At 42.0% G+C, this 27,036-nt stretch overlaps 2 protein-coding genes across 3 annotated transcripts; both read right to left on the bottom strand.

Annotated features, from left to right (window-relative positions):
- Nucleotides 1-808: 808 nt before the first annotated feature.
- Nucleotides 809-18,412, bottom strand: hivep2b (HIVEP zinc finger 2b). 2 transcript variants are annotated; one of them, XM_068721846.1, is made up of 8 exons: nucleotides 18,224-18,412; nucleotides 17,857-17,963; nucleotides 7,204-11,174; nucleotides 6,301-6,458; nucleotides 5,950-6,125; nucleotides 5,458-5,556; nucleotides 4,585-5,369; nucleotides 809-3,473 (listed from the first exon to the last, which is right to left on the bottom strand). In XM_068721846.1, exons 3-8 carry the CDS (start codon nucleotides 11,068-11,070, stop codon nucleotides 3,060-3,062), a joined length of 5,499 nt encoding a protein of 1,832 aa, XP_068577947.1. In that variant the 5' UTR covers nucleotides 11,071-11,174; nucleotides 17,857-17,963; nucleotides 18,224-18,412; the 3' UTR covers nucleotides 809-3,059. The 2 variants fall into 2 exon arrangements, with proteins under 2 accessions (XP_068577947.1, XP_068577946.1); XM_068721845.1 differs by lacking the exons at nucleotides 17,857-17,963; nucleotides 18,224-18,412 and adding an exon at nucleotides 13,578-13,792.
- Nucleotides 18,413-18,473: 61 nt separating this feature from the next.
- On the bottom strand, nucleotides 18,474-26,178 carry LOC137880468 (plasma alpha-L-fucosidase-like). The gene is made up of 7 exons (XM_068721851.1): nucleotides 25,846-26,178; nucleotides 22,324-22,511; nucleotides 21,809-22,145; nucleotides 21,509-21,719; nucleotides 20,683-20,873; nucleotides 20,443-20,551; nucleotides 18,474-19,281 (listed from the first exon to the last, which is right to left on the bottom strand). The coding sequence occupies exons 1-7, from the start codon at nucleotides 26,034-26,036 to the stop codon at nucleotides 19,144-19,146; spliced, it is 1,365 nt and encodes a 454-aa protein (XP_068577952.1). The 5' UTR covers nucleotides 26,037-26,178; the 3' UTR covers nucleotides 18,474-19,143.
- Nucleotides 26,179-27,036: the final 858 nt, after the last annotated feature.

Genomic DNA, 27,036 nt, shown 5'->3' with positions numbered 1-27,036 from the left:
TGAGCAGAGAGAGGGAGAACAGAGACACTGTATGGCTCTGTCCAGGACACCCATAGTGCTCTGATTGTAATGCAAGCAGGAAGTGAAACACAGTCGCCATGTGTATGAATACAATCAAAATACTTCATCATTGAAAGGTTTTTTCCTGATCTTCTGCAGCCATTTTGTGCGATGCCTCTGCTTGCTTTAAGCCGTCACAGCACTAACTTTATTTTAAGCTGCGATGCTGTTAACAGCCATATAATTATTCTAACAAATGGGCCTGACAGGCATAGTCACTGAGCAGGATAGAAAAAAAAAAAAAAGATCTGTCTATGTGATTGGCCAGAATTAGAACATACCTCCTCCCAAACCCAGAGAAGAGCTGGCATAATGCACCACAAAGATCACAGTCATTTCCTCACTTAATACATGGTTCACACATGCAGTCGAGTGCAGTGCACACTGAATGTGCCGTCAGCATTTTGCTGAATTGGACGCAACCTGAAAGCGGTTGAATACTATCTACAAGGTGAGAACTATTTATGGAAGCATTCATTTATTTCTCTTGTTCCTTGTTATGACTGCAGTAATCATTTTTCACCAGAGGATGGCACTGGTAGGAGTCTCGAATTTTTCACTCTGAAGAGATTTCTTTTTTTTTTGTGTCCACACTCTGCCTGAAGGTAAAATGTGAATGATTTAATCTGATTCCCTGCGTGCTCTAATTTAAACAATCCTGAGTTATGCAGGAGGAAAGGCATGGAGGCCATTTCGAATAATAAAGCAAAAGAGGAAAAAACTGTGAAATAAACTGCAACACACATCCTTGGGTTAGAAGTATATTCTTTTAAAACAATTTTGAATTTAATCTGAAAAAGTAGAGCACCAAACAATAAAGTCCCCATAGCATAAAAGAGGCACTCCGTCCTGACTAACCAGTTTTGATGCAAATAGCTAAACAACGGGTTGGCTACTGAGGTTTTTTTCCTCAAAAGATCTTAGCTGAGAGGTAAAGTGATTTGTCCTCTGTGTGTTTTACAGGGAATTTCATAGACATGAGAGGCACAAAGCAGTTCAGTAAATATAAGTACACAATAAAAACAAAACACAAACACAATCTGAATACATACTGTATGCCAAAGCAAATGGAAGGCTTCACTTTCCCTTCACATTTTATGAGCATTCTGCACCGTCACGACAAATAAAATTACATGAAATCAAAGCTACGTACATCTTCAGAAAAGGGAAACACAGGATTAAAGCAGTGCACCTTTTAAATTCTTTTATGTAAACATGAGTGAACAAAGTGTTTTCTGATTTTTGAAATTCATTTTCAAACTGGTAACATAACCACTTGAAGATGTAAATACACTTTATATATTTATTTTTTTAAAAGATGAGACACACGGCGTTAGCGATCAACACTGTGCTATTTTTCGCCCTCGTTAAACCTCCGTTACGTCAACTGCAGACTTGTTACCTCTTAAAGAGATATAAAGAATCCACATAAAAAGTTCTCAGAATTCAACACTGCAAAAATAGTTTAAATCATAAAAATACACATATATGTACAGAGAAGAAGTAATGCATTTGGTGAATGATTACTTACATTTTGAGCCGAAGCACAGTAATAGTCAACCAACTCACGCTGTTAACATCATTACTTTAGTATTACTTACAGTAAAGTGATATTGATTCATCCAGTTACACTTGAAATGCAAGAAAACATACTATTGACTGATCATCATAGCCCCTTGAATTAGTGTGCAACATGTTTCACAAAATGAGAAACGTGAAAAAACGACTGGAATGTTTCAAAAACCACAAGAGAACATAACATGTTTTACTCCCTTATTTCCACTGACCACGTCAGTTAAACATCAAAGATGAAGGATGAAAGTGCATCGTCAAAACTCATAAAATGCTTATGGTCATCTGTATAAGAGAGAGAGAGAGAGAATAAACGCTGTTTAATCAAAGCAAATACATGAGATCAAAAGCAATGCCAGCGTGGCTCACTGCATAACTGCATCACTGCTGCATAAGTACAGATATACCATATAAATAGTAGTCAAATATTTACCAGTATCAATAAGTGCTCACGTTCTAATATATAAATACATCTTACAGTATTCATAATTACATATTAACTTCCTCTATTTTTGTGCAATAGCAAATCCCATGCATTTTTACCAAGATAAAAACCACAACATTTAGAAAAATGCAACATAAGAAACATTTTTTTAAGATTGTTTCACATAAATCAAGCTGCATCCGTCTGTCAGCATAACTGATGGAACAAGAAAGAAAAAGCTTTTCTTTGAGCGAACTCTTTGACAGCGCTGACACTTCTGAATAAAGCCTACCTCGACATATTTCCTCATTCCACAACAACCTTCTCATAACAAAATGATGAAAAGCAAAATAAAGGCACAGACCCTTGCCGCTTGATTAGAAGCACCAAACTGCACAAGAAGCGTCTACTTAAAATTTGGTCAGACTGTTTCATAATACACATACTTTTCCCCTTATAAATAGTCTTTATTTACTGCACTACTGCATCACACCTTGATATGATTACATTAAACAACAGTCTATTTTCAAAGTACACATACAGTAAAATACACTGTTTGTATGCATCTAAGAAGGAGTATATGTTAAGGACATTTGTACAGAATCCATAAATATAATTTATGTGCAATAGTACGCAAACTACTATGTCAAACAAAGGCATATTAGCATAATATCTTTCCATATTGCACCTGCACCCAATAATGATTCTCCACCTCGCAAGACATCCTGCTGCTCGTCCAATCATTTCAAAGAGTCTCTGAAGAGAAGAGCACATCAGACAGGGTGGGTTTCTTCTTCACTGTGAAGGTTTGATCTCCACTCAGATCTAAAAGGAGCTGTCTGGAGTATGTGCAAGACCCCGAGGAAGTGTTATTATATTGCCTCTAATTGGATAAAGATGAGGTTATGTGCCTAAAGGGCTGAGGACGACAAGGTTGCAGGTGTAGCGTGGGGAGGGGTTGTCTGTTCCTGGGTCAAATCAAGGAGACCGAAAAAAGGGTGTTTCAGTGAGGGTCCTCTGTGGTGATCTTCAATGAGGCGATGGCTTTCAAGCAGGTCTGGACGTTCTCCTCCTGTCCGCTGACGCCGGGGTCGAGGCTTTTCTCCTGAGAGGCCTGATGGGTGGACAGCTGGTTCTGGCCTCTGGTGTCCTCTCCTCCAGACTCGGGCCCGTGGACAGATCCCTCCCTGCTGCTGCAACGCTGGCCCTCGCTGCTCTGGGGGCTCGGCGCCGAGGAAAGGGTGACATCAGTGCTGGAGGAAGGCGGGGAGTGTAACATCTGGAACCCTCCGACAGGAACAACGGGGAGCAAACTGTGGACCTGCTGCTGGGAGTGAAGAGGGAGGTGGCTGAGGATGTTCTGGTGATGAGAACTGGCAGCACCAGGCAGACTGGAAGCCAAGCTGCTCCTTTGATCCTGAAACGACACATTGGCAGCGTTAGGAGCCGTTTCAACATTGCCAGGATCATTGCTCATGTGAAAATATATTATAGTTAGCAAAAAGGCAGAAATGTGAGAAATATGTGAGTAAACTTCGCTTTGAGAACACATAGCTCACCACGACTGCACATCCATTAAACCATAAGGATTGTGGTATTCTATATTTCTGTTATTGTCAACAAATCCAAAGAAAAGACCAAAACCAACAATATGTTGGTGTCTCACTTCACAACTTACCTTGTCTGTGTTAATCAGCTCCAAGATGGTAAATGTACTTGTACAGCGCTTTCCTAGTCTTCCGACCACTCAAAGGGCTTTTAACACTACATGTTCATTCACCCATTCACACCCATTCATACACTGATGGCAGGAGCTACCATCTGCCCATCCGGACTCTTTAATCATTTATACACATCGACATGGACTAGCGAAGCCGGGGATCGAGCGGGAACCGCTCTACCACCGAGCCAAAGTTGCCCCAATTGAAAAATTCCACTTGAAGAAAGAGTCATGAATAAACACTCTCATTTTTAAAAAGGGCTAAATAACTTCCTAAAACAGGTGGTCACGATAGTATTTAACAAACGTGACTCAAACAGAGCTACAAATTGTATTTGTTGGAGACTATTTTCAGCTGCGGATGAATACATATTTGGTGAAATATCACAACCAGCAAGCAGCAAGTTGATGTGTTAAAACAATGCAGCACTAATGCATAGAGGAATACTATATATATATATATATATATATATATATATATATATATATATATATATATATATATATATTACATTACAGCTATTCATAATTTATTGTTGATTTTGGTCTTTTCATGAGATTCGTTGACAATAACAATCACCAGACTTTTTAACAATCATAGGACGTATTTTTTTTTTTTTCAGGTATGTTTGGCAGTTCATAAGAACATTGTAAAATTTAAATCTAAACAGATCTATCTTCAAGTATTCAGAAATCCTTTAAATATTGTGAATCTGTACCAAAACATTGTCACCTTTGCCAATGGCCGACCCATCAAATCTAAAACCCTATTTGGTAGAGGTGCAGTTGAACACTTCATGATACGTACCATCTCCATTTCAAAGGCTCCATATTGAGCCATCTCCATCTTTGCCTGGTGTCGGGTTTTATCACCACTCCCTTTGTGTTGGTGCGAGCCTCTCCGTGGCGAAACCGCCCTCAGCACGACTCTCTGCCGGCCTCTGACTGAGGACTCTCGCTTTCCAGCCAGCTCTGTTCCAGGAGACACGGGTCGCTCAATGGAGACCGGAGAGAGGTGCTGAATGGGTGTGAAGCCGGGCGAGCCAGGCCGCAGCGGGGAGGTGTCCCATCTGGAAGAGGAGCGACCTCGCGGAGAGAGTTCTCGCCTCGGGGACGGGTAACGCAGATGTGAAGGGGAAGGCTCCCTGATGGGAGACTCCCAACCAGGAGAGAGCAGGCAGGAGGAGTAGGGGTCAAATAGGAAGCCAGCCTGGTCTGGAGACAGCATAGTCAGAGAGTCTTCATCCACAGACTTCTCTTTCTGGTCGGTTGCAAGGACGGGTCGATGATCGGAGCTGGTCTGCCTGTCAGAGGACTGTTGGCGGACATCGGCGCCGGGCAGAGAGGTGAGAGAATAGACGTGGAGAGCGGCGGTGGCTGTGACTGCCAGAGAAGTAACTCCACACGACTGAGGACTCGAGCTTCTTGAACGCAACTTTGGAGTGGAGTCGCCCTCGTATTCGTCGTCCTCGTCATCGTCTTCGTCAATTTCATCGACGTCTTCGTCCATGCCGTCAGAGTCCTCAGCGTCCGAGAACTGGTGTTTGGCTGTGATTACCACTTCTGTCTTGGACTCTTGTTGGCCGTCGTCCACTTTAAAAGAAAAACGCATCTGTTTAGTCTGATTTGTTCTGCCGTCGTTTATGAATCTGCATAGATATTTGATATGCTGGTATCTTACCATGTTCCTGTATCTCCGTGTCATCCATCGTCACTGACACTCCCAGTTCAAGACATTTCTTCATGTGTGCCTTTGACTTCATATGTTTAGTCAGGTTTCCTGTGAAAGACGAAAGAAGTAATAATTAAGTTACCATTTCTGACTAAAAAATAGCTACAATTTTATTACAAATAGCCCAGGTTTTATTTTATGTTTTTACTAGTGAACATGCCAGCCAAGTCCAGCTCAGAAAATTTCCCCCAGAAATAATAAAGAGGAGAAAAGGAGGAGACAACTGCTAATTTTGCAACATTCATTAGTGGCTCTAAATAGCAGTAAAAACTACAGAGAATTCACTGCTGCAAATGTTTTTTTCAAAATCTGATATGCACACATTTTAAATATATTTATTTAAGTAATCTTGTTTAAAGCAAACACTGTAAATAGTGAGTCTTTTGTATCATCTATAAAATCTGTATTTTTTTATTCTATATAAGCTTAAAAAATACTCACCTTTAGTTTTAAAAGCAAAGTTGCAGACCCTGCAGATGTACGGTCTCACGTCTGTGTGGGTCCTGATGTGTTTTTTCAGCATGCTCGGCTTCTTACAGCGAATACCACACTCCTCACAAATGTATTTACCCCGGCCTCGACCTCTGACATACACGTAGTCTTCATTGGACTTGTACCTGAAAGACAGAAACAGTATTCTAATGAACAAATACATAAAACAGGCCTCAATAGCTAAAAACAGCATTGACAGACAGACAGACAGACAGTGAATGCACTAGCATCCTAATATAGCTGCTGTATTTGCTGTCAGCAGAACTGACAAGTGTTATGATAACTAATATCTTGACTGACCCTCCCTCGAAGATCTTAATACGTGTTGGCACTGTTTGGGTTGTGGAAGCCTCCCTCTCTTTCCACTCCTCCTTGGCAGTTTTCACTCTGCAGCTGATGTCTTTCACCTTCTTCCCGTAGGTGATGTCCACCTCTTTGGGCTCCGGTTTCCTCTGCAGCTGAATCAGATGAACAAACATTTTGTTAACATCCATTTTAAGTCGACACCGTATCGACACCGTAACGTGATGCTTCCAATATTGTATGTCACACATGGTGTTACACAGCATGTTTTGGAAACATGAATTATGCTGCTGCTACTGGTGCCTGGGGGAAAACGGTACACATAACTCAAATTTAGTGGATTTTCATGTTTCTATTCTGTGAAAGCTACACTAGGCATGATTTTTTTTTTAAGTCATTATTCATCAATCTTATCAGGCTAAATCCAATGCAACAGGGAAAAAACATCCCTTTGCCAAGACACGATATTTACTTGAATATAATTTTGGTTTCTGGTATTTTCACTGCGGAGACATTTTTTATTCAAACTGTAAATGTAGAACAAGTAATGAATCAAAGCTTATAACATCATAACTAGCAGCAGGCAAATGATTTTCAGAAACCTGCCAATAGTGAGTGAACCTTCTGCCAAACGATTCAATGTGAGCCAAATTCTGTGTAATAAGGTCCTTTTAAACTTTCTACATTTCAAACATTTATCTCTCACTGACACGACGGGCTACCAAAGTGGAAAACTGCACAGTGCAGCTCGACTATATGTATAGTGATACTTGCAAGACCAATTAAATATGTCATCGATAGGGCTTTGCTCTTAAGGGCCAGAAAAAATCTTTTTTTTTTTTTATGTTTTAGACAGTGGTGTGCTTTAGAAACGATGCAGAGATGGGATTCTTTTCTCACCTGTTCCATGGTCTGCCTCCACAGGATGAGGGATGACACCAGTTTCCCCGTGCCAGGCTGACACATAGCTGCCACGGTGTATATAACCTTGTCTCCCCTCTGTTTGGACCGCAGCAGAGCCAGAGCAGTGCTGGTACTCAGCTCAAGAGGGTTCGGGTTGTGGGAACTCACACACCAGGTGGTGTACACGGAGGAGAAAGGGGCGTTGCTGTGAGAGCAGCTCGGCTTGGTGTAATTAAGATAACACCAGCTCACTCCTGTCGTCGTACGGAGACTTGGAAACTGAGATAGAAGTCTTGAATTCTCTGTGTCTGAGATCAGGCCGTCTTGACTGGTGACCAGCTGTGACACCATGTCCATCTGCACTCGTTTCTCCATGCCAACTTCTTTCACTTCGCTGAAGTAGGGAGGTGAGCTGGTTTCCGAGGAGCTACTTTCCATAGCTGACTCAACGCCGTGTTCAGAGGCCTCTGTCACTTTCTGTTGAAGTGTGATAAATTTACTCATACGTGAGTCATCCTGAGCATGAAGTGTGGATGCGCCCTGCATCTCTGACCTGTGCCCCTTCTCTTCGCTCAAATTACATTTTCCCAACTCCACAGCACTCAGCTCCTCTACTATCTGCCCAAACATTCTTTCCTCTTTCACCCGTTTTTGCTGCTTGACCTCCATGAAAAGGTCCAGGCTGCTGGCAGGGGACAGCATCCGTTTGTTGGTGCCACCACTGGAGGCGTTTGTGGTTGAGATAGTTCTGGAGGTCAGGGAGAGCGGGATGCCTGTCTTGAGCTTAGCTGAAGACAAATCAAGGGCTTCTACACTGAGGGTGTGCGTCGAAGGTGGTCTGGTATAAGCTAATACGTTATGAGAATCAAGATTTCCAGACAAACGGGAAATCTGATTCTGAGAGGAGGACGTGGTGGAGCTAACACTGTCATACTGATTGTCAAAAATCTGTGATACTGAAGTGTATGTGATACTGCCGTAGGATGGCACATGAGTCTGTATTCTTACGGGAACTAAAAGGCTCGGATGTGACAGCTGGGGGAATGTATTCCCCGTGGAGAATATTGGCAAAGTCTGTGGCAGAACAGCAACTGCTGTGAATGGAGGGGAGGTGCTGCTGAGGTGCTGCGGAAACACTTGTGATGGGACTTGTGTTACCTCAGTGTCCATATTCAATGACTCCTGCCGCACCAAGTTTCCCCTCCTTCTCTCCCTCACAGCCGAGAGGCTGATGTCCACCGGTCTAACTTTGGATGTTGGAGAAAGGCTGCCATAGTCAAATGATATGCTGCGTACCTCTGGGAACTCCTTGCGCAAGTTACACGGCGCCTGCTCCGAGGAGGAGCGTCTCATTTCATGTTGTTGACGCTGGCTGAGCACAGAGAGGGAGTGCCCACTCCCTGGCACTGCTAAGAGCTCTAGCGGTTTGCCAAATTCATCCTGCCTGGCTGGAGAGACTGACTTCAAACTCTCCTCCCTGTCAAAGGAGAAGGCGGAGCAATAAGATAAGTTGCTGTCTTGGCTCGGGCTGCGGGAGAGACTAGTGCAGGCAGACTCGAAACTAGATTCACCAGAGGAATGCTCGATATCAGCTAAGCGTAGCCTTTTCTTCTTTGGAGGGAGCTTTTCTGGAGGGAATTGTGCTAACGTTTCACTCCTTTGAGGCCACTGAAACTCCTCCACATGCTTCTCTGGCTCCTTCACCTGCACCTCAGGAGCTTTTTCTGGACTGTCAGGCTCTACTGTGACCCTGATTTCAGGGACTTGTATGTTGGGCTGTCGCACAAGTTTGGGGCCCAGTTGAAATGATTGCCTTAGCCTGCTATCACTCCTTTCCAACTCATATGATTCACTCGCCTCCATAGCTTGAAACAAAGAAATACTATCCTGTCTCTGCCCATGATACTTGTATGATTCTGACTGTTCAGAGTGGGGCCTGTTTATTGAGTTTGTGTGCTGGATAACAGAAATTACATTCCCTAAAGTTTTCCTACCAGACATTTCAGGGCTCACTGATATGTCCATGTCACACCTGTCCAGCTGCGTTAGCATACTTGAAGAATGTCCTTTTCCTAATGCCATGAGGCCCACAGCAGCTTGTTTTGAATCATAGTCCTTACTTGAGTCAAACATTTCTTCACACTGTTCATGATGGCCCTCATATTGACCTGGCAAATCTTCCTCCTCCCTCTTCTCTTTCCGACGCTTCCGCGTTGCCAGTTCCATTGCGTGTCTCTGATGGCTCATATTAGATGCCATGGAGGGGTAATTTTCCATCTCCAATCCTGAGGGTGAAATGCCACTCTCGCTCATCTTTCCGTGGCTGTCTGCGTCTGCGTGGCCGTCATGTGCGGAGTGTTCGAAAGCAGCTTGCCGCCTGAGCCTCCTCATGCCCCCGGTGCTTGTTCTCTCATCAAAAGAGTGGCTGCCTCTGAGGGCTTGAGGCATAGTCAGACACACTGCCGAGGATGTTGGCATTGAGTTGCTTCTTATCAGAGTCCCTACATCAGAGCCAGCGTCTAACTGCGGTTCTTTTACCTCCTCCCTCGAGAATGATTTTGTGTTTATTTTGATTGGCTCAACGGTGTCTTTTTCTTGGGTGAAAACACGGGAAACGCCTCTCTCCGAGCGTCTCCCTGTGTATTCATTTGAGTCAGTGCTACAAGCCACAAAAGCTGCTGTCTGTTTAGGGCTTGGCTTGTAACACTTCCCAAACATGATTTCTTGATAGGACTTTGCGTTAGTGTTGGGAGGACCGGTCTGGTGCTCGGTACTCTCGGAGCGCGAGAAGTAGCCGGAGTCCGTGCTGCCCTTGCTAGACTGACTCGGGAGGGACAGATTGTGGTCCGAGTCGCTGCTTCTTTTTTCAGACAGCCGAAGTGCAAGCCTCTGTTTGATCGTGCAAGATTGAATTGCACGGCTAGCCTCGGTAGCAGCTGGAGATGCATTGATTTCTTGGGGCTGGGATGAACCATCCTGAGCTGAGATCGACGTGGCTCCCTTCTTCTGAGCAATGAGATTTAGTACTTTTACAGCAGTGTTATCTGATCCGTCCACTGGAGAGTCCAGCAGCAGCAGCGGGTCGTTAAGAGTGTCCTCATCCGTGTCCGTGCTTTGCTCAGCATCAGAGAATAACTCTCCTTCCCCTTCAAAAGACCCCTGGTCTGTGTTGGCATTGTAAGAACCAAGTTCTGAGAGTGGCACTGTTCCAGCTTTGACCGAGTGAGCGTGGGACTTTCTGTGTTTGTATAAATTACTCTTCGTTTTGAAGGAGAATCCGCACGGGACACATGGATAGGGCCGCTCTCCGGTGTGTGAGCGAATATGTTTTTTAAGCACGCTGGGTTTGGCACATGCCCTTCCGCAGTAATCACAAACATACTTCCCAGGCTTTTGTGGTTTCTGCTCCACCTTAGACGCAACTTCTGACAGCTGATCCATCCCTGAATGGAAACACTGTTGTTGGACTTCAGGTGAACTGGTGGACTTCCTGTGAGACACAGGTCCTGGGGACTCTGCAGAAACTAAGTGACCTACAGCTTTCTCTCTGCCAATGGGAAACAGTTTCGTGGGCTGTACTGGATACGAAGACACCTCATGGTCTTGCTGGCTTGTGGACTGAGTTTGGGAGTGCTGATCTTCTAATTGCAGTGATTTCCCTGAGTCAGACATTTCTTTAAAACCACATGTGTCTCGGCTCTGACCTTCTTGCAGTTGTTGGTGCCACCCTTTGCCTTCCAATTCGACTGATGGACTCCTCCTAGTCTGTGCTGCCTCCGAGGTGCATTTTGTCTGTGCAACAACATTTCTGTCCTGACCCTCAGTGGAGCTTTTCACCCCCGCAGTAGTTTCAAGTGACTCCATAAATCCAATGTCACTTTCTTTGGGATCGATTTACAAGGACACTACCTGTTATGTAACCGTAGTGATATTAACATACATGTGAACTGATTGCCGGGAAGGGTCACCTGGAAGAAATCAGACAGAAACTACAATTAGACAAATATGGATGCATGACAAACAATCACCTAAACTAGGACCACATACAGATGCACAAGAGGGTAATCTAGTTATAAAACTTCTCCTCCTATAAATCCTCTCCTTGAGAGGGAGAGCGAAACTGTTTCCCAAAAGTCCTTCAAATAAAATTGAAGTATAAAATTCGTAACGAGCTCCTTCACAGCAGGAATGGAAAAAACATTATTTTCTCTTTAACAGCCTCTAAAAAGCCAAAGGTACCTCATGTCAATCGTGACAGATGCCCATGTGAAAGTGTAGGTATTTAAGGCAAATGCTTTTACTGTAAGTGTGTCATGAATGGTTGTATATGCTTATTGTGTTAGAGTGAGAGAGAGAGAGAGAGAGATAGACAGAGAGAGAGAGAGAGAGAGAGACAGAGAGAGCTGAATAGGAATCAAATCCTTTATCACAGCAGCTTCTCCTTTCAACAAAAATTCCCTTCAATGTGAATTCACTTTTATTAATATATTTCGCAAAACAACAAGGTAAATATTCACAATATATCACCCATTTACTTTATCCTATATCACAGATTTAACTTTTCAATTTCACTTGTTCAGTTTTTGTCAACAAGGCTTTTGCAAATGCCAAAAAAGTGAAAAGTATCTACACAAAAGAAACTTGTAAAACTCTGCAGAAGATGGGGGAATGTCAGAAAAAAAAGTATGATGGTGTGTATGTGTCGCTGCATGCCAGCACACACAAGTGGCAGACAGTTACTGTAGATCATGTTCAATGAGTCCGCAGCTGCACCCCTTTCGATGTGATATCTACATAAAATATCAAAATATTCTGCTCACGTCTTTATTCCAATGCCAGAATCACAGTATAACACCTTCAGGGTTCTCGTCTCTGGTGGGATTGAAACCCTTAACCTGTCTGTCTCTGTAGTGTCATCATAGTTTACACACTGAGCTGCATGGGACGACGTGCCGTCCTGTACATAAACACGCTGGACTCCAAGAAGAAACCTCATCATCCCCCGCGGTTAAAGTGAATTGCTTTTGTCGCTATACTTTCGCTTCATGCCATGGGGATGGGTCTCTGAGGGCACATCATTTCCATCTTCTCAGTATCAAATGCTGTGTCCTCCCTAACGAGGTTATGTAACATTATCTGGTTCAAACCCTCTGAGTTCCCCTTAATTAGGACATCCTCCGACTCTCACTCTCTTTCTCTCACTCCCTCTCTTTCTTTGTTAGCGCACCACACTCTCCTCAGGCATTAACCAGAGGATACGAATCCAAGGTGACTCAAGAGATGCTTGAAAACAGATGTAATCTGTAATAATCTCCCCTTTGTTGTTTTTTGTTGTTGTGCAAAAGCCCATTGCCTCTTTTGGCTGTTTATGGTTTAGTAGCTCTGCTTTCAGACAGATTTGAGGGCTTCTTCCAGAGCAGGATAGAGGAAAGATAATGAAGGATGGCGAGCGCCGCCTCAGATTGGAATGATCCATGTTTTAACAGGGAGGTTTATGGAGGTGAACTAAGTGGGGTGCCTGGGGGTAAATAAATTCAGAGGCCCGGTAGGGAGCTCCCCTTCAAGGTCGGTCTGACCTCATTGCTTAGTTTTCCATCCTCGGTGTGAGCTCCGAGTGGAGGGAAGGGGAATATATGTGCAGAGTGACAGCGAGATAAGACCCTCAGAAACAATGCATACCTTTAGACTAAGCACGATAGAGAGGGAACAGAGCCGACATATTCAGAGTCTCATTGACAAATCTCTCAACAGATTCATACTTTTCTTATTTGGATATAAAGGCTGTACCAGCAGACATTTTACTGCAAATTTCTCTCGCTCCCAGCAACAAGCACTAACCTATACGAAAATATATGACACAGCAGCAATGACGTGCAACAACAGGAGGCAGGTGGGAGGCAGTAGGTGTGTTTCGGGACGACTGTGGGCTGACTGTGGTACAGTATGCCCGCATGGATGGAGAAATGACTTCATTGTGAGATTTATTTGAACAGCAGACATTCGTAGAGCACATCCCTTACTGCTTTCCACACACGAAAGAGGACAATGAGAAAACAAATGCAGGCTATGGAGAGCACCACTATGCCGCTGCATTACATCATATAGAGGCTAAGTTGGCCATTAAAGGGAACAGGCGTGAAGCCTCACGCTGACAACAAATCCATAAATATCATACGGAGATGACTTCAGAGACGCTGGATGGTAAAACCCTCTGTGGTGCTCTGACAGCAACGTAGCACATAGCATGCAAAATCAATCAGCAGCTCTCACTGTGATCAGAATGACATAAAGCACACGGTCTGATGGGGAAAAAAATCCTCAGCTCATACGGCAGCTGACATTCAGATATCAAATATAATCCTCATACAAACCTGACATTTGAATAGTCCCCTGTCCCATATCGACAGTCACATGTGACATTCCTCATGCTGCATAGTCCGTTTCTCCATTCTCCTCATGCCGGGGTAACAATACTGAAATAAATTAGCAAGGTATAGTCCCATCAGTCATGAAGCTGCTGGCTGACTGGGTGTACATTAGAAGATCTATTGATGCGAGCTAGTCACCAGAGAAAATACCCAACCGTGACGTGCGGACCCAGGCACAAAAATAGCAAAGGGGCCCTGGGAGGGATTACACAACAGCCCACGTTTAAGGACGCTTTTCCTCTCTCTCTCACTCTGTTTCAAAGCACAGCGGGAGCTGCCTCACTCTACACACAAAGTGGGGAGTCAGATATTGTGATGCAAAGAGCTAAACAGCACCTTTCTTAGATAGCAGGAGTCCATTCATCCCCAGATTCAGTCGTTTATTTTAGCCCAATATTGTGTGATCTGGATGAAGACACAGGTTCATTCAGGTACACAGAATATGATCTAAATCAGTTGGACAGAGTATGTGAATATATGCAGAGCAGAAGAGCAAAAGTGACAGGCGCTTTGAAAGACACTAATCACATGGTGCAGCCACTCTGAATGTACATTTCCTACAGCGTGATCCTATTCATGTTGTATATAGAGAGGAACTCAATGAAAAGACGGCGTGTGGCTGGGTGTAAGGGTGCTGCAAAAATTAGACATGTTCTCCGAATCCTGAGACACCCACAGTCTGTTCAGAGCCAGTTCTCTCCCATCACGACAGGATTCGCTTTGTGAATGGAGAGAGTCGTGATGAGGGTGTCATTAACACGGCAAAAAAAAAAAGAAACTAGGACAATACTGCAGATTATGTGCAGCTGCAAACCTCATCCTGTGAATTAGATGCATGAGTTCAGTGTGACATGGTGCCATTACAGCCTCTACATTAACTTCTGCTCAGTAAATACTTCCTCTTTACATAACTTTACCAAAAATGAAATGCAAATGTAAAGATATTACTTTTTATAAGCTCAAAGCTCAAAAAGTATTGTTTGGTCATATTTTATTTCTAACTGAAAACTCTCCACAATTAAATGCATGTTATTGATGAGACTAATTACATCATTAACATTTCAATGAAGTTGTTAATTTTGTTTTCTATTATAGTTTCTTACATCTACATATATCATTTATTTTATTACAGTAGAAAGCCTCTGATACTTCCGGACCAACAAGTTATTTCACACATTTCAAGTTATACAGCAGTCAAAGGAAAAATGAGCCGGACAGGCCACTAAAAGATTTGGAATCGTTAAAATACACATACTCAAATACTGTGTTTTGGTACAATTTACTAGGTATTTTTACTTTCTTTGAGTCTTTACATTTTGTGGTACGTTGTACGTGTACTCCACTACATTTCAGAGAGAGGAATTTAATAGCTAAAGTTACAGTTACGTTTCAGATATTTTATATACAGTACAAACTGTATAATTAGCTAAATTACTGTGTATATTAAAACAAGATATTGTAATGTTTGGAGTCAAGGTGATTTAACAATGTTAAAGTAAGAAGCAGGAGTCATTAAAGTCTGTAAACTAGCTCAGTAATGCAGTTATACAACAATGTGTTGGTATTAGGGTTAGTACTTTTACTAAAGTAAAGGATGTGAGTACTTCTTACACCACTGCTACTGTCGGTACATTTACTTAAATACTACTTTAGGGAATTGGCTTGTGTATTACATTTTGTATTTCTTTGTACTTTATCTCCATGACATTTTCAGAAGAAAATATTGTAGTGTTCACTCCATTACATGTATTTGACTGCTGCAGTTATTCTACAGGTAAAGATTTTAAATACGAAACTTGATGCTAGATTAAACTACTACAGACTGCTATGACTTAAACAGTCTGCCTGAGCACCACCTGCAGCCCCAGGTAGAACACAGGACACACCACCAAATTTGTTTTGATGTTATGTGACGGCTGGACACATGCCAAAATCTATTTCTATAATAATATGTTCAGAAGCTGCTCTGAATACAACAAACCGAGTCTTTCCCCTGATTTTAATGGATTTATGATCGCTCCTCCACAGTCATTTGTGGGAAACTTTACAATTTACACGACTATAAATACTTCACCCGCTTTGACCATCCTCCTCAGTTTCACTCTGTGCCATTGGGTGAGAACAACTGGGTGCTTCTATGAATAGGAGTCCTTGGCTTTGAGCTACGGCTAAGCCATATTTATCAGAGGTCTTTCTCTTAACATGAAGCTTACACAGCAGAACAAAGGCTTTAAACTCACGTAACGACTTATAGTTGAACTTCACCTCTAAATTCGAAATCCTGCCCAAATGGCAAGCCTTTATTTTACTGCAAGTGAAAACTGTAATTTCACAGTGCAAGTCCTTTAGATATTCTGTGTGCCAAAAAAGCAGTGAATGCAGAGACTGTCTATTGACAGAGTCCGTCCACAGTATGGAATTGCAGAAAGCTATTATTAGCCTCTAACAAGCCGAAGATGAAGTTGAAGCTAACTAACTGCACTGCAGCTGAGATCCATTATGCTGTATTCGGTATCTAGAGGAGCGGCACTAAAATGGCTGATACTCAATGTGCAGTGAAGGTCAAGTCGCCCATCTCTATAAATATAATGGTCTGTCCCCCAGGATGTTCCACACTGCTTTGGCATTTCCACCATCTAAAGCTCCACCACGGCTCTGCTGACCGCCTCAAATCTGCCACAAATTTGCGTGTGATTGAATGCCACACAGGCACCCGACTACTAGCAGGCCTCTAATGATATTAGTGGTGAAACCGATGGGAGGAGGGGTGAGACGGAGGGGACAACACACACACGCGCACACACACACACACACACACACACACACACACACACACACACACACACACACACACACACAGAGAGAGAGGGGGGTGTTTATGAATGGAAGGAATGAGGTTTTCCTCTCTGCTGGCTGTAGTGGCTGTCATGTGGCTGACTGCGATATCATTTACAGGGGACACTGAACACTGCAGGTTGAACAAAGCGCTGATACAAACACCCATAACTATTATACAAACCCTGAATCCTGCAAGTCTACAATTCTCACTTGAAGGCTCATTAATTCATTCCAAAAAAAAAAAAGTCACTTTTGATCAGTCAACCATCGTTTAATTCATCCGCCAGCTCTCTCAAACCAGGCGTACTTTATGCCATTATCACAGCAGTACCTGAAAAAAAAATCTTGACATGATTGTGTGTTTCCATGGCAACCATGCCAATGTCTGTAGCCATTTTCCCGGTTCCTGTCTACATATATAATTACCACCACACATTACAGCACCAAGACTGCAGAAGAAATGAGCACACAGGCTTCAACCACACAGTGCGTCATTATGTGATCATACAGGTCATAATTCTTGTGCTGATAGGTATTAAAATAGAAATACTTGCAGTTTAAATTAGAGTAAAATCAAATATAAAGTAAAGGCAAATATTCTCTGGGTCTTTTAATATAAAACGCCTTAATTTAGGTCCTAGGCATTTATCACAATTTGACAAATACTTGCAAAATTGGATGTCACTGTGCACTCTGTTTAATTAATGCCTACAATATGTAGCCTATTATACTATACTAGAGCTGAAAGGCTTAGTCAGTAAACATAGTAACTATTACTATCAGAAACTATATTGATAATTGATGAATCATTTTTTAAAGCAAAAAAAGCCAAAAATAAACTCGTTCCAGGTCTCAAATGGTAATATTTACTGTTTTTTTTTTTAGCCTTCTAGAACAGTAAACTCAGTATTTTGAGGTTTGGACCAGTGCTCAGAGAAAATGATTTCCATAGACGATTAAGCCAAACAATTAATAGTTTAAATAGCATACAAATTAATAGATTAGTCTTCTGTGCCATTAAACACAGTTTGAACAACTTTTAATGGTGCACAATTTATCAATTAATCTAGAAAATAGTCAACAGATTAATATTTAAGGAAAAATAATAATTAGCTGCAGTCCTTAATTAGAAAACAAATATTGAACTTGTTAGTTTTACTTTGTTAGTGTATTTTTTATTTCCCTAAACTCTTTAATTTGGGCAACATAACACACAACTATGTCATGGTGTGATCAAATCACGATACAATTCAACATTGTATTAACCAACAAACCCTAACATGGGATACATTTGTGAGCTTAAAAATGAGTGGAACTTGCCAACTTCCACTAAAATATGGCAGCTCTACTAAGTGTATACAGTCCACTGTACATTTGTCCTCACATGATTTGCATCCTCACGTCTTTCTGTTGTCGTTGTTGTTGTTGTTGTTGTTGTTGTTGTTGTTTCGGGGATCAGCTGGCATACGGGGTCCCAGGCTGGGGGATAGCCTACCGAAGGGGGAAATGCACGGACGTGAGAACCCCTTACAAACCCCCCATCTGCACGTCATGGAACATTTGCAGAACAGGGACCTCCCACCTCAAAGGCGTGCAACACAGAGCAGACACAACAGTGAGACCTGCCTGCACCGGACTCACCATCTTAGGTGACTAAATACACCTCTTTGTATCGCGGATCGGCGGCGGCAGGAGGCACATAATTACGGCTTTAAAACCCAGTATGGAAGCAGCTGGGAGCAGATTCTTACCAGTCATTGTGCAGCGCGCATATCACTTTATTCCACAGACATTTGTTCTGATGCATGACAGGGAGTCTTGTTTTCCTGGCTCGTCCGTGCACAGCAGGGGAGTAGAGATCAGTTTTGCGCCGTCAGCGTTCTCAAAAATGTCACGCAAGGCCGGGGTGTTATTACAGATGTGGGCTGCAAGGGGGCGCTAACGGGACGCCATACATTGTAGTAATCCAGGAGTGAGAAAGTCTAGCTGATACAATCAAAAGATATCTTGAAGACTTTATTAAAACATCCCCTCACATCTAAAACATTCACCACAGCACTGATCAATGCAGCAGACTGCATGAAAATCACATACAAATATTTAGGCGTCAAAATAATCCCAAAGTGCAGAACAATTGTAAATAAAATAGGTTTCAAAATGTTATGCCAGATGTCACATGTTGAATGATGCATATACTATTGGTCAACCTAAAATTACTTATATGTCCCCCAGCTACTAATAGTAAAAGCAGCAACACCATGGTGTAAAAACACAAGTAAAGGTTTGTAATCAATAAGCTGAATCTGCAAAGTAACTAATTGAATAATGAATCATTTGAAATACAAAGTACAATATTGGTTTCCAATATGTAGTGGACTAGAAGCATGAAGTGGTATAAAATTGAAATACTGAAGTAAAGTACCTCAAAATTATACTTAAGTACAGTACTTGAGTAAATTTACTTCATTACATTCGACCATTGGAGCTAGAACAAAATACTTTAATCATAAAAGTTAACTAGATCAAAAACAATGATCATGTGTTATTTTTACATGTGCGACTCAGTACACCAGATTTTATGTACGGTGTTCAGTGTTTAAACAATAAAGCGTTGGATCCTTCTCTCGGCCTGCAGCTCTGTCAGTTCCTCTTGAGTTGATCTGGTTTCCCTTTAAGTGGCACCTGTCAGCTTCAGTGTCCAGGCCCACTGGCAAGGCATCTGGTTGACGGACAGCTGGGGGAGGAGAACCCGCAGCCCGCTGGGCTTAACAGGCTCCCACTTCAGAGACCCATGGCCGACAAGCACCACCTTTTTTTTTTTTTTTTTTAGAACAAAAGCAACACATGAACAACGTTGACATGTTAACAGAACGAGAGAAATGGATAGAGCTGCTCTGTGAACGAAGTCAACCTCATTTCCCAGGATGCAGTGCGGTTATTGGAAATTCCAGCAGCATTAGACCGCCATATTGAGCCTTTAATTAAATACTGGCTCCGTTAATATGATGGAGGTTCTTCTCTGACCACAGCTACACTACAGTCTGAAAAACCAGCTATCCATTTGTTTGTTTCTTTGTCGATTTTATTTATTTATGTCATCAATTTATGCTATTAGATCTGGAACTATTAGTAAATTATCTGATTAGTCAATTGTTAACTATTTAATAAAATTGGTTAAATGTTTAATACTTTTTAAGCAGTTATTCTTTGGTTCCAGCTTCTCCAATGTGAGGATTTGCTGCTATTTCTCTATTTTATTTCATAGAAAACTGAATTATTTTTGTTTTTACACTGACTCTAAAAACAGTTTTCACTGTTTCCTGACATCTCATTACTTATTTATGAATCAATTAATTGAGACAATTATTGTTAGATAAATTAGCAATGAAAATAATAATAATTTGTAGCCTTATGTGCTAGTATAATTCTTTATGTAAACTGGTGACATGCATACCCAGAGCCTCTGTACCACTGAACAGGACAGTGAGTTATAGTTATAGCGTTAAGCGGCTGCTAACTCTGCATAGAGAATGTAGTTATTGTGAGGTAGGCTGGAGAGCTCTACTGTCCTAAACATATGTAATATATGGCATTAAAATAGTCACATTTAACAAATATTATTGACTATCAGCAAAAATAAGTATGCTATTGGTGACTTAAAAACATAAGTGGCTGCCTTCAAATACCATTTAAATCAAAGCCTAATCTTAGCCGATACTAAAAAAACAACACAGAACATGAACAAATATTTTATAATAAGGATCCCTTAAATATGGCTTTTTAAAGAATTAACCAACATTGAACTGGGAAATCTTGCCGCTAAAAGATAAACTTATTGGTAAACAAAGTATGTAATGGAGATTTCTAGATGACCTCAAACATATCTTTGGTATTTCTGTGCTGCAATTTCTTGTTACTCAGAAGTCATGATATTATAACAATAATTACTTGACCAAAGCTCTCGTCTTACCTGAGTCTGTCCTTGAGTAACCACAGGTTCATTCAGAATCAGAGATCCATTGTTGGGCCACTCCAGGAAAAGAGCAAAGATGCTCTTTTCCTGTGGTCTGCAAGTGTACCTGTAATTACATACTTATAATTATTAACAATAATACAAGCCTCTGTATGAGCTTAGAAAACATCATTAACAGTATCTGATCTTATTTCACTTTAGGGAAAAACTAAAGTTATCTATTCCAGAGAAACCCACCAGACAGTAGGAGTGACGGCGTCCTTCTGAACCCGCCATGCTGTTGTGTTGTAGATAGACTCCCCGTTAACCTTCAGCCACTGACCCATCTGCCTCAGACGCTCCTCAAAGATGGGAGCAATCCTTCCGTCGTGTGTCGGGCCGACATTCATCAGCAGGTTTCCCCCACAGGACACCGTCTCCACCAATGTCTAAAACACCAGGTTGGATTTTATAAGTTAAAATTTTATTGCACAAAGCTTCTTTAAAAGCTAGAGGACGCTGATCCCTCAGAGCAAACAAGACTAAATCCTAATTCTATAGTCAATTTTGAATTAAAAGAATTTAGGTTACAGCTTCTGAAATGTAAATATTTGCTCATTTTCTTTGTTGTGTAAAATAGTAAACTGAATATCTTTAGGTTTTGGACATTCTCCGTCATGTCATTGATCATAATAAGCAAAGTTGTCAAAGAAAAAAACAAACAATTAACATAATCATAGATTTAAAGGGACAGTGTGTAGGATTTGGTGGCATCTAGTGGTGAGGTTACAGATTGCAACCAACTGAATGCCTTTCCGCTCACTCCTCCCTTTCCAAGATTAAGGTAACGTGAGCTGTTGAGTGCAAAACCGTAGTAACACCGTACTGTAATAACACTTTTCTGAGCTAACAAAAACACAAGGAGTCTTAGTTTCAGGAGATTATACACTAATTCAAACTTAATTATAGATATTTTATTCCATTTCTGCTAATAGAATCCCCAAAATGTTACACACTGGCCCTTTAAGCTAAAACCTCAATACGTTTAATCAATCTTTACGTTATAAAACTATTCAACTCTCACCGCTACAAGCTGCTGGGTGGTGAGGTAATCACGGAGATGAGCGTTGCGTCTGTAACCCCAGGACTGTGTGTCGATGGTCATGCAGTTTTCCCACTTGTGTTTGATCAGGTGTCCTGGCTGGTAGCGATCAGAACAGGTGTAATACCCACCGTGCTTGCAGGAGGTGCCAATGCCCCAGCGATCATTCGTCACCACCGTGTCTCGTACGGGACTGTGAAGACATAAAAGTTAATATCCCACTGGCTGTGTAAAAGATACAATCTAATAAAACATACACTCACTGTATGAATTCATAACTACCTGTCATTATAGAGCCAGGCTAAGAACCCTGTGCTGTTCCAGTACTTTTCAGGTGCAACGTCCCCATCAGACCACAGCACCTCCGGTTTGTACTTGAAAATGAGCTCATAAAGCTCAGGCATAGTTTTAGTGGTTGGAAAGTAGTTTGTCTTGAAGGCATTGTCATGGTCCTGTTCATAGAGCGGATTATACCACTCAAAGAGAGAGTGATACAGCCCTAAACGCAGGTCACTGTTAGCACGGAGGGCACTCGCCATCTCCCCTACCAGATCTCTTTTCGGTCCAACATCCACTGCGTTCCAGTTCCAGGAGTTTTTTGAGCCCCAGAGTGTGAAACCTGAAAATATAAAGATAAAACAATACATCTCCTGAACTGCAGAAAGGATGCAGCGTGGCACTAACACTCAAAATATGTGGACTCATGTCCTTGTTTTTTATTGCACACTGAAATGATCTGACCATAAAATAACTTAAACTAGAAAAAATAAAGGCAGGATGTTGATCATGTCCTGTACCTTCATGGTGTTTTGCTGTCAGGACAATGTACTTGGCCCCCGATGAGGCAAAGATGTCCGTCCACTCTTTGGCATCAAAGAACTCAGCAGTGAACAGCGGCGCAAAGTCTTGATACTTGAAGTCTGGAGGATAATTCTTCTTCATGAAGTCAACATACGGCTGTAATTTTTGACTTCGCAAGTTGTACCTGGAACAGGAAACAGACACAAAACAGACTGAAGGAAGACGAGCCACTTCATGAAGGTGAGCAATTTGTTTCCTTCGATGTAATGCATTTCATGAGGAGGCCCACATCCCTGGTCGGGATCATCAGCCCTCAACACACGGGAATTTTGTTTAAAAAGTTCTGCAGCCAAATTCACAATTATAAAGCATTTATAGATCAAGAGCCAAGTTAATAATCATAGTTTATGATGAATAAGCATCCAGCTATATGTGAGCAAGTGTTGTTCTCACCAATAGGAACTGGTAACAATAACTGGTAATAGGAGCTGTTAACTGGTAACATGAGCTAGTAACTGATGGCAATCTGAGATGGTTGTCAAAAACCTTGAGCTGAAACTGGTCTAGCTGGTTACCAGCTCATGTAGAATTTTCCGGTAAGGATGTATTTTACACGTTATTTTATGTACACTCTAAACAATTTCACCGTAAAATAACAGTAACTTACTGACTTACTACTTTTTTATGGTGAAGCTACCGTAACTTACTTTTATGGTATTTTACCATATACTGGATTATGTTTTGTGATAGTAGGATAACTGGGTGTTACGGTGGTTTTACGGTAAATGCCAGAATGTTACCATTTATTTACAAAGGGTAATACAACCCAATATTTTTTCATTTAATTCCCAACAAATTAAACTTAACTGAACTCATGAGGATAACTTCAGACCAGTAGCATCAAGATCGAAAAGGGGCTGATAGTATGCTACTGTTGTTCAGTAGTAGGTACCTATCCCTAAAGTGGTGTTGTTCAGCATTAGGTACCTATCCCAAGAGTGGTATGCTACTGTTGTTCAGCGGTAGGTACCTATCCCTAGAGTGGTATGCTACTGTTGTTCAGCGGTAGGTACCTATCCCTAGAGTGGTATGCTACTGTTGTTCAGCGGTAGGTACCTATCCCTAAAGTGGTATGCTACTGTTGTTCAGCGGTAGGTACCTATCCCTAAAGTGGTATGCTACTGTTGTTCAGCGGTAGGTACCTATCCCTAGAGTGGTATGCTACTGTTGTTCAGCGGTAGGTACCTATCCCTAGAGTGGTATGCTACTGTTGTTCAGTGGTAGGTACCGATACCTGGAGTGGTATGCTACTGTTGTTCAGTGGTAGGTACCGATACCTGGAGTGGTATGCTACTGTTGTTCAGCGGTAGGTACCTATCCCTAAAGTGGTGTTGTTCAGCATTAGGTACCTATCCCAAGAGTGGTATGCTACTGTTGTTCAGCAGTAGGTACCAGTACCTGGAGTGGTATGCTACTATTGTTCAGCGGTAGGTACCTATCCCTAAAGTGGTATGTTGTTCAGCAGTAGGTACCTATCCCTAGAGTGGTATGCTACTGTTGTTCAGTGGTAGGTACCGATACCTGGAGTGGTATGCTACTGTTGTTCAGTGGTAGTTACCGATACCTGGAGTGGTATGCTACTGTTGTTCAGTGGTAGGTACCTATCCCTAAAGTGGTGTTGTTCAGCAGTAGGTACCTATCCCTAGAGTGGTATGCTACTGTTGTTCAGTGGTAGGTACCGATACCTGGAGTGGTATGCTACTGTTGTTCAGCGGTAGTTACCGATACCTGGAGTGGTATGCTACTGTTGTTCAGCGGTAGGTACCTATCCCTAAAGTGGTACGTTGTTCAGTGGTAGGTACCTATCCCTAGAGTGGTATGCTACTGTTGTTCAGCGGTAGGTACCGATACCTGGAGTGGTATGCTACTGTTGTTCAGTGGTAGGTACCGATACCTGGAGTGGTATGCTACTGTTGTTCAGCGGTAGTTACCGATACCTGGAGTGGTATGCTACTGTTGTTCAGCGGTAGGTACCTATCCCTAAAGTGGTACGTTGTTCAGTGGTAGGTACCTATCCCTAGAGTGGTATGCTACTGTTGTTCAGTGGTAGGTACCGATACCTAGAGTGGTATGCTACTGTTGTTCAGCGGTAGGTACCTATCCCTAAAGTGGTACGTTGTTCAGTGGTAGGTACCTATCCCTAGAGTGGTATGCTACTGTTGTTCAGTGGTAGGTACCGATACCTGGAGTGGTATGCTACTGTTGTTCAGCGGTAGATACCGATACCTGGAGTGGTATGCTACTGTTGTTCAGCGGTAGGTACCGATACCTGGAGTGGTATGCTACTGTTGTTCAGTGGTAGGTACCTATCCCTAAAGTGGTATGTTGTTCAGTGCTAGGTACCTATCCCTAAAGTAGTATGTTGTTCAGTGCTAGGTACCTATCCCTAAAGTGGTATGTTGTTCAGTGGTCCTATCCCTAAAGTGGTATGTTGTTCAGTCTTAGGTACTGTGACGACCCCTCCCTTCCACTATGAGTCTGTGTCCTTTTTTTCTCCTCAGTTTGTCTTTCAGGATGTTAATCGGCCACTGATGGGCAACACCTGAGCCTGGTTTGGTCCCAGCTATAAAGGCTGCCCCTCTTCTTTGGCTGGGTCTCCTCTCCTCTCTGCTCCGCTCCTCCCTGCCTCCTGTTTGGAGGACCTGGCTGCTGTTTTGTTTTGGATTGTTTGTTTAGTTTAGTTATTGGTTCCTTAAATAAATGTGTATTTATTACTTTTAACTCGTCTTGTCTCCCTCATGTTACGGCCTTTTGAGCCGGGTCGTGACAGTACCTATCCCAAGAGTGGTATGCTACTGTTGTTCAGCGGTAGGTACCTATCCCTACAGTGGTATGCCAGTACTTTTCCAACGGCACACTGTTTCCTGAAGGCAGGTGCCGCTTGACAGTTCATATTAGTGGTATATGCCGTTGAATCACAGTGGTATGCCAATCATATCAGTGGTATGTGTATATATACATATATACATACATACATACATTGGACATAATATCAGTTTCAGGGCACATCAGTAAATACTAAATCACTTTATTGGCATTTAAAAAGCCTTTCATATATCCAAACAAGAAGATGGACGAGATAAAATAGATACATTCCTTTATTTAAAACGCTGTTGCGCTACTTTTTCAATAAAGAACTGAACTTGTATAAAGAAGTGTATTTTCACCACTTTACAGAAAATACTGTATTATGCTGATAAATTACAGTAGTCTGCTGTTGTGGTTAATTGACAGCATTGACTGTTAATTTACATGCGAGGGATGAACATTTAACTGTATGTTACAATTATTATGAAATACTGTAAGATACCGTTTTGAATCCACTGTAAATGTACAGCAATTCATTACATTGATTAGGTTACCTGGATATCAGCAGCAGTTCCCTAAACTCCCCCTGTCTGTAAAATTGCAACCATAACATGAAAATGTGAAAATGCAAGAAGACCAACAAAACTCACCAGAACCACTCGCTGCCGAAGCTCGGGACAGCGAAGACCCCCCAGTGTATGAAGATGCCAAACTTGGCCTGATCGAACCACTCTGGCAGTGGTCTAGAGTCGATAGAGTCCCAGTTCGGTTCATATTTTGTTGTTCCGCCGGTGCCGATAAACAGCATTGACAATAGGAAAGAAACTGTTAAACTTCCCATTTCACAAAACAAAAATCACAACAATCTCGAGAACCGTGTGTGTGCATGAACAAGCTCAAAGCTAATGGTAAAAAAAATCACATGATGAACTGAAAGTGCATAACAGAAACAAGACCCTAAACATCAGGTGACAGTGAAGTGAGAGTGTTTGATTTGTTCACCGTCGTCGGTGCACAGAGGAGGTTCCACCGTTCAACCAGTCAGACTGGATGGAACGCCTCTTCCTCGGGTTGCTCCATGGCAACCATGGCAACGTCTGTAGCCATTTTCCCGGTTCCTGTCTACATATATAAAAACCACCACACATTACAGCACCAAGATTGCAGAAGAAATGAGTACATGGGCTTCAACCACACAGTGCGTTATTATGTGATCATACAGGTTATAATTATTGTGCTGATAGGTATTAAAATAGAGATACTTGCAGTTTAAATTAGAGTAAAATCAAATATAAAGTAAAGGCAAATATTCTCTGGGTCTTATAAAATGCCTTAATTTAGGTCCTAGGCATTTATCACAATATGACAAATACTTGCAAAATTGGATGTCACTGTGCACTCTGTTTAATTAATGCCTACAATATGTAGCCTATTATACTATACTAGAGCTGAAAGGCTTAGTCAGTAAACATAGTAACTATTACTATCAGAAACTATATTGATAATTGATTAATCATTTTTTAAGCAAAAAGCCAAAAATAAACTCGTTCCAGGTCTCAAATGGTAATATTTACTGGGTTGTTTTTTTTTTAGCCTTCTAGAACAGTAAACTCATTATTTTGAGGTTTGGACCAGTGCTCAGACACAATTATTTTCATAGACGATTAATTGATTAATCAAACAGAGAGCAGACACAACAGTGAGACCTGCCTGCACCGGACTCACCATCTTAGGTGACTAAATACACCTCTTTGTATCGCGGATCGGCGGCGGCAGGAGGCACATAATTACGGCTTTAAAACCCAGTATGGAAGCAGCTGGGAGCAGATTCTTACCAGTCA

This window comes from Cebidichthys violaceus, unplaced genomic scaffold, assembly GCF_023349555.1.
Source record: "Cebidichthys violaceus isolate CVI_PGR_0920_01 unplaced genomic scaffold, fCebVio1.0.p SCAF_28, whole genome shotgun sequence".
Classification (NCBI taxonomy): domain Eukaryota; kingdom Metazoa; phylum Chordata; class Actinopteri; order Perciformes; family Stichaeidae; genus Cebidichthys; species Cebidichthys violaceus.
The sequence above is the reverse complement of the archived record's forward strand: the minus strand, read 5'-3'. Positions and strand labels throughout refer to the sequence as shown.

Coding starts and splice junctions, on each gene's coding strand:
- hivep2b (XM_068721846.1), bottom strand. CDS start 11,070: ATGGAGTCACTTGAAACTACTGCGGGGGTGAAAAGCTCCACTGAGGGT. Junction 6,459..7,203: donor GGAGGCAGACCATGGAACAG/GTGAGAAAAGAA, acceptor CATCTGATTCAG/CTGCAGAGGAAACCGGAGCC. Junction 5,370..5,457: donor CACGGAGATACAGGAACATG/GTAAGATACCAG, acceptor TTTCTTTTAAAG/TGGACGACGGCCAACAAGAG.
- LOC137880468 (XM_068721851.1), bottom strand. CDS start 26,036: ATGGGAAGTTTAACAGTTTCTTTCCTATTGTCAATGCTGTTTATCGGC. Junction 22,146..22,323: donor GACAGCAAAACACCATGAAG/GTACAGGACATG, acceptor TTATATTTTCAG/GTTTCACACTCTGGGGCTCA. Junction 19,282..20,442: donor TTACTCAAGGACAGACTCAG/GTAAGACGAGAG, acceptor AAAAAAAAAAAG/GTGGTGCTTGTCGGCCATGG.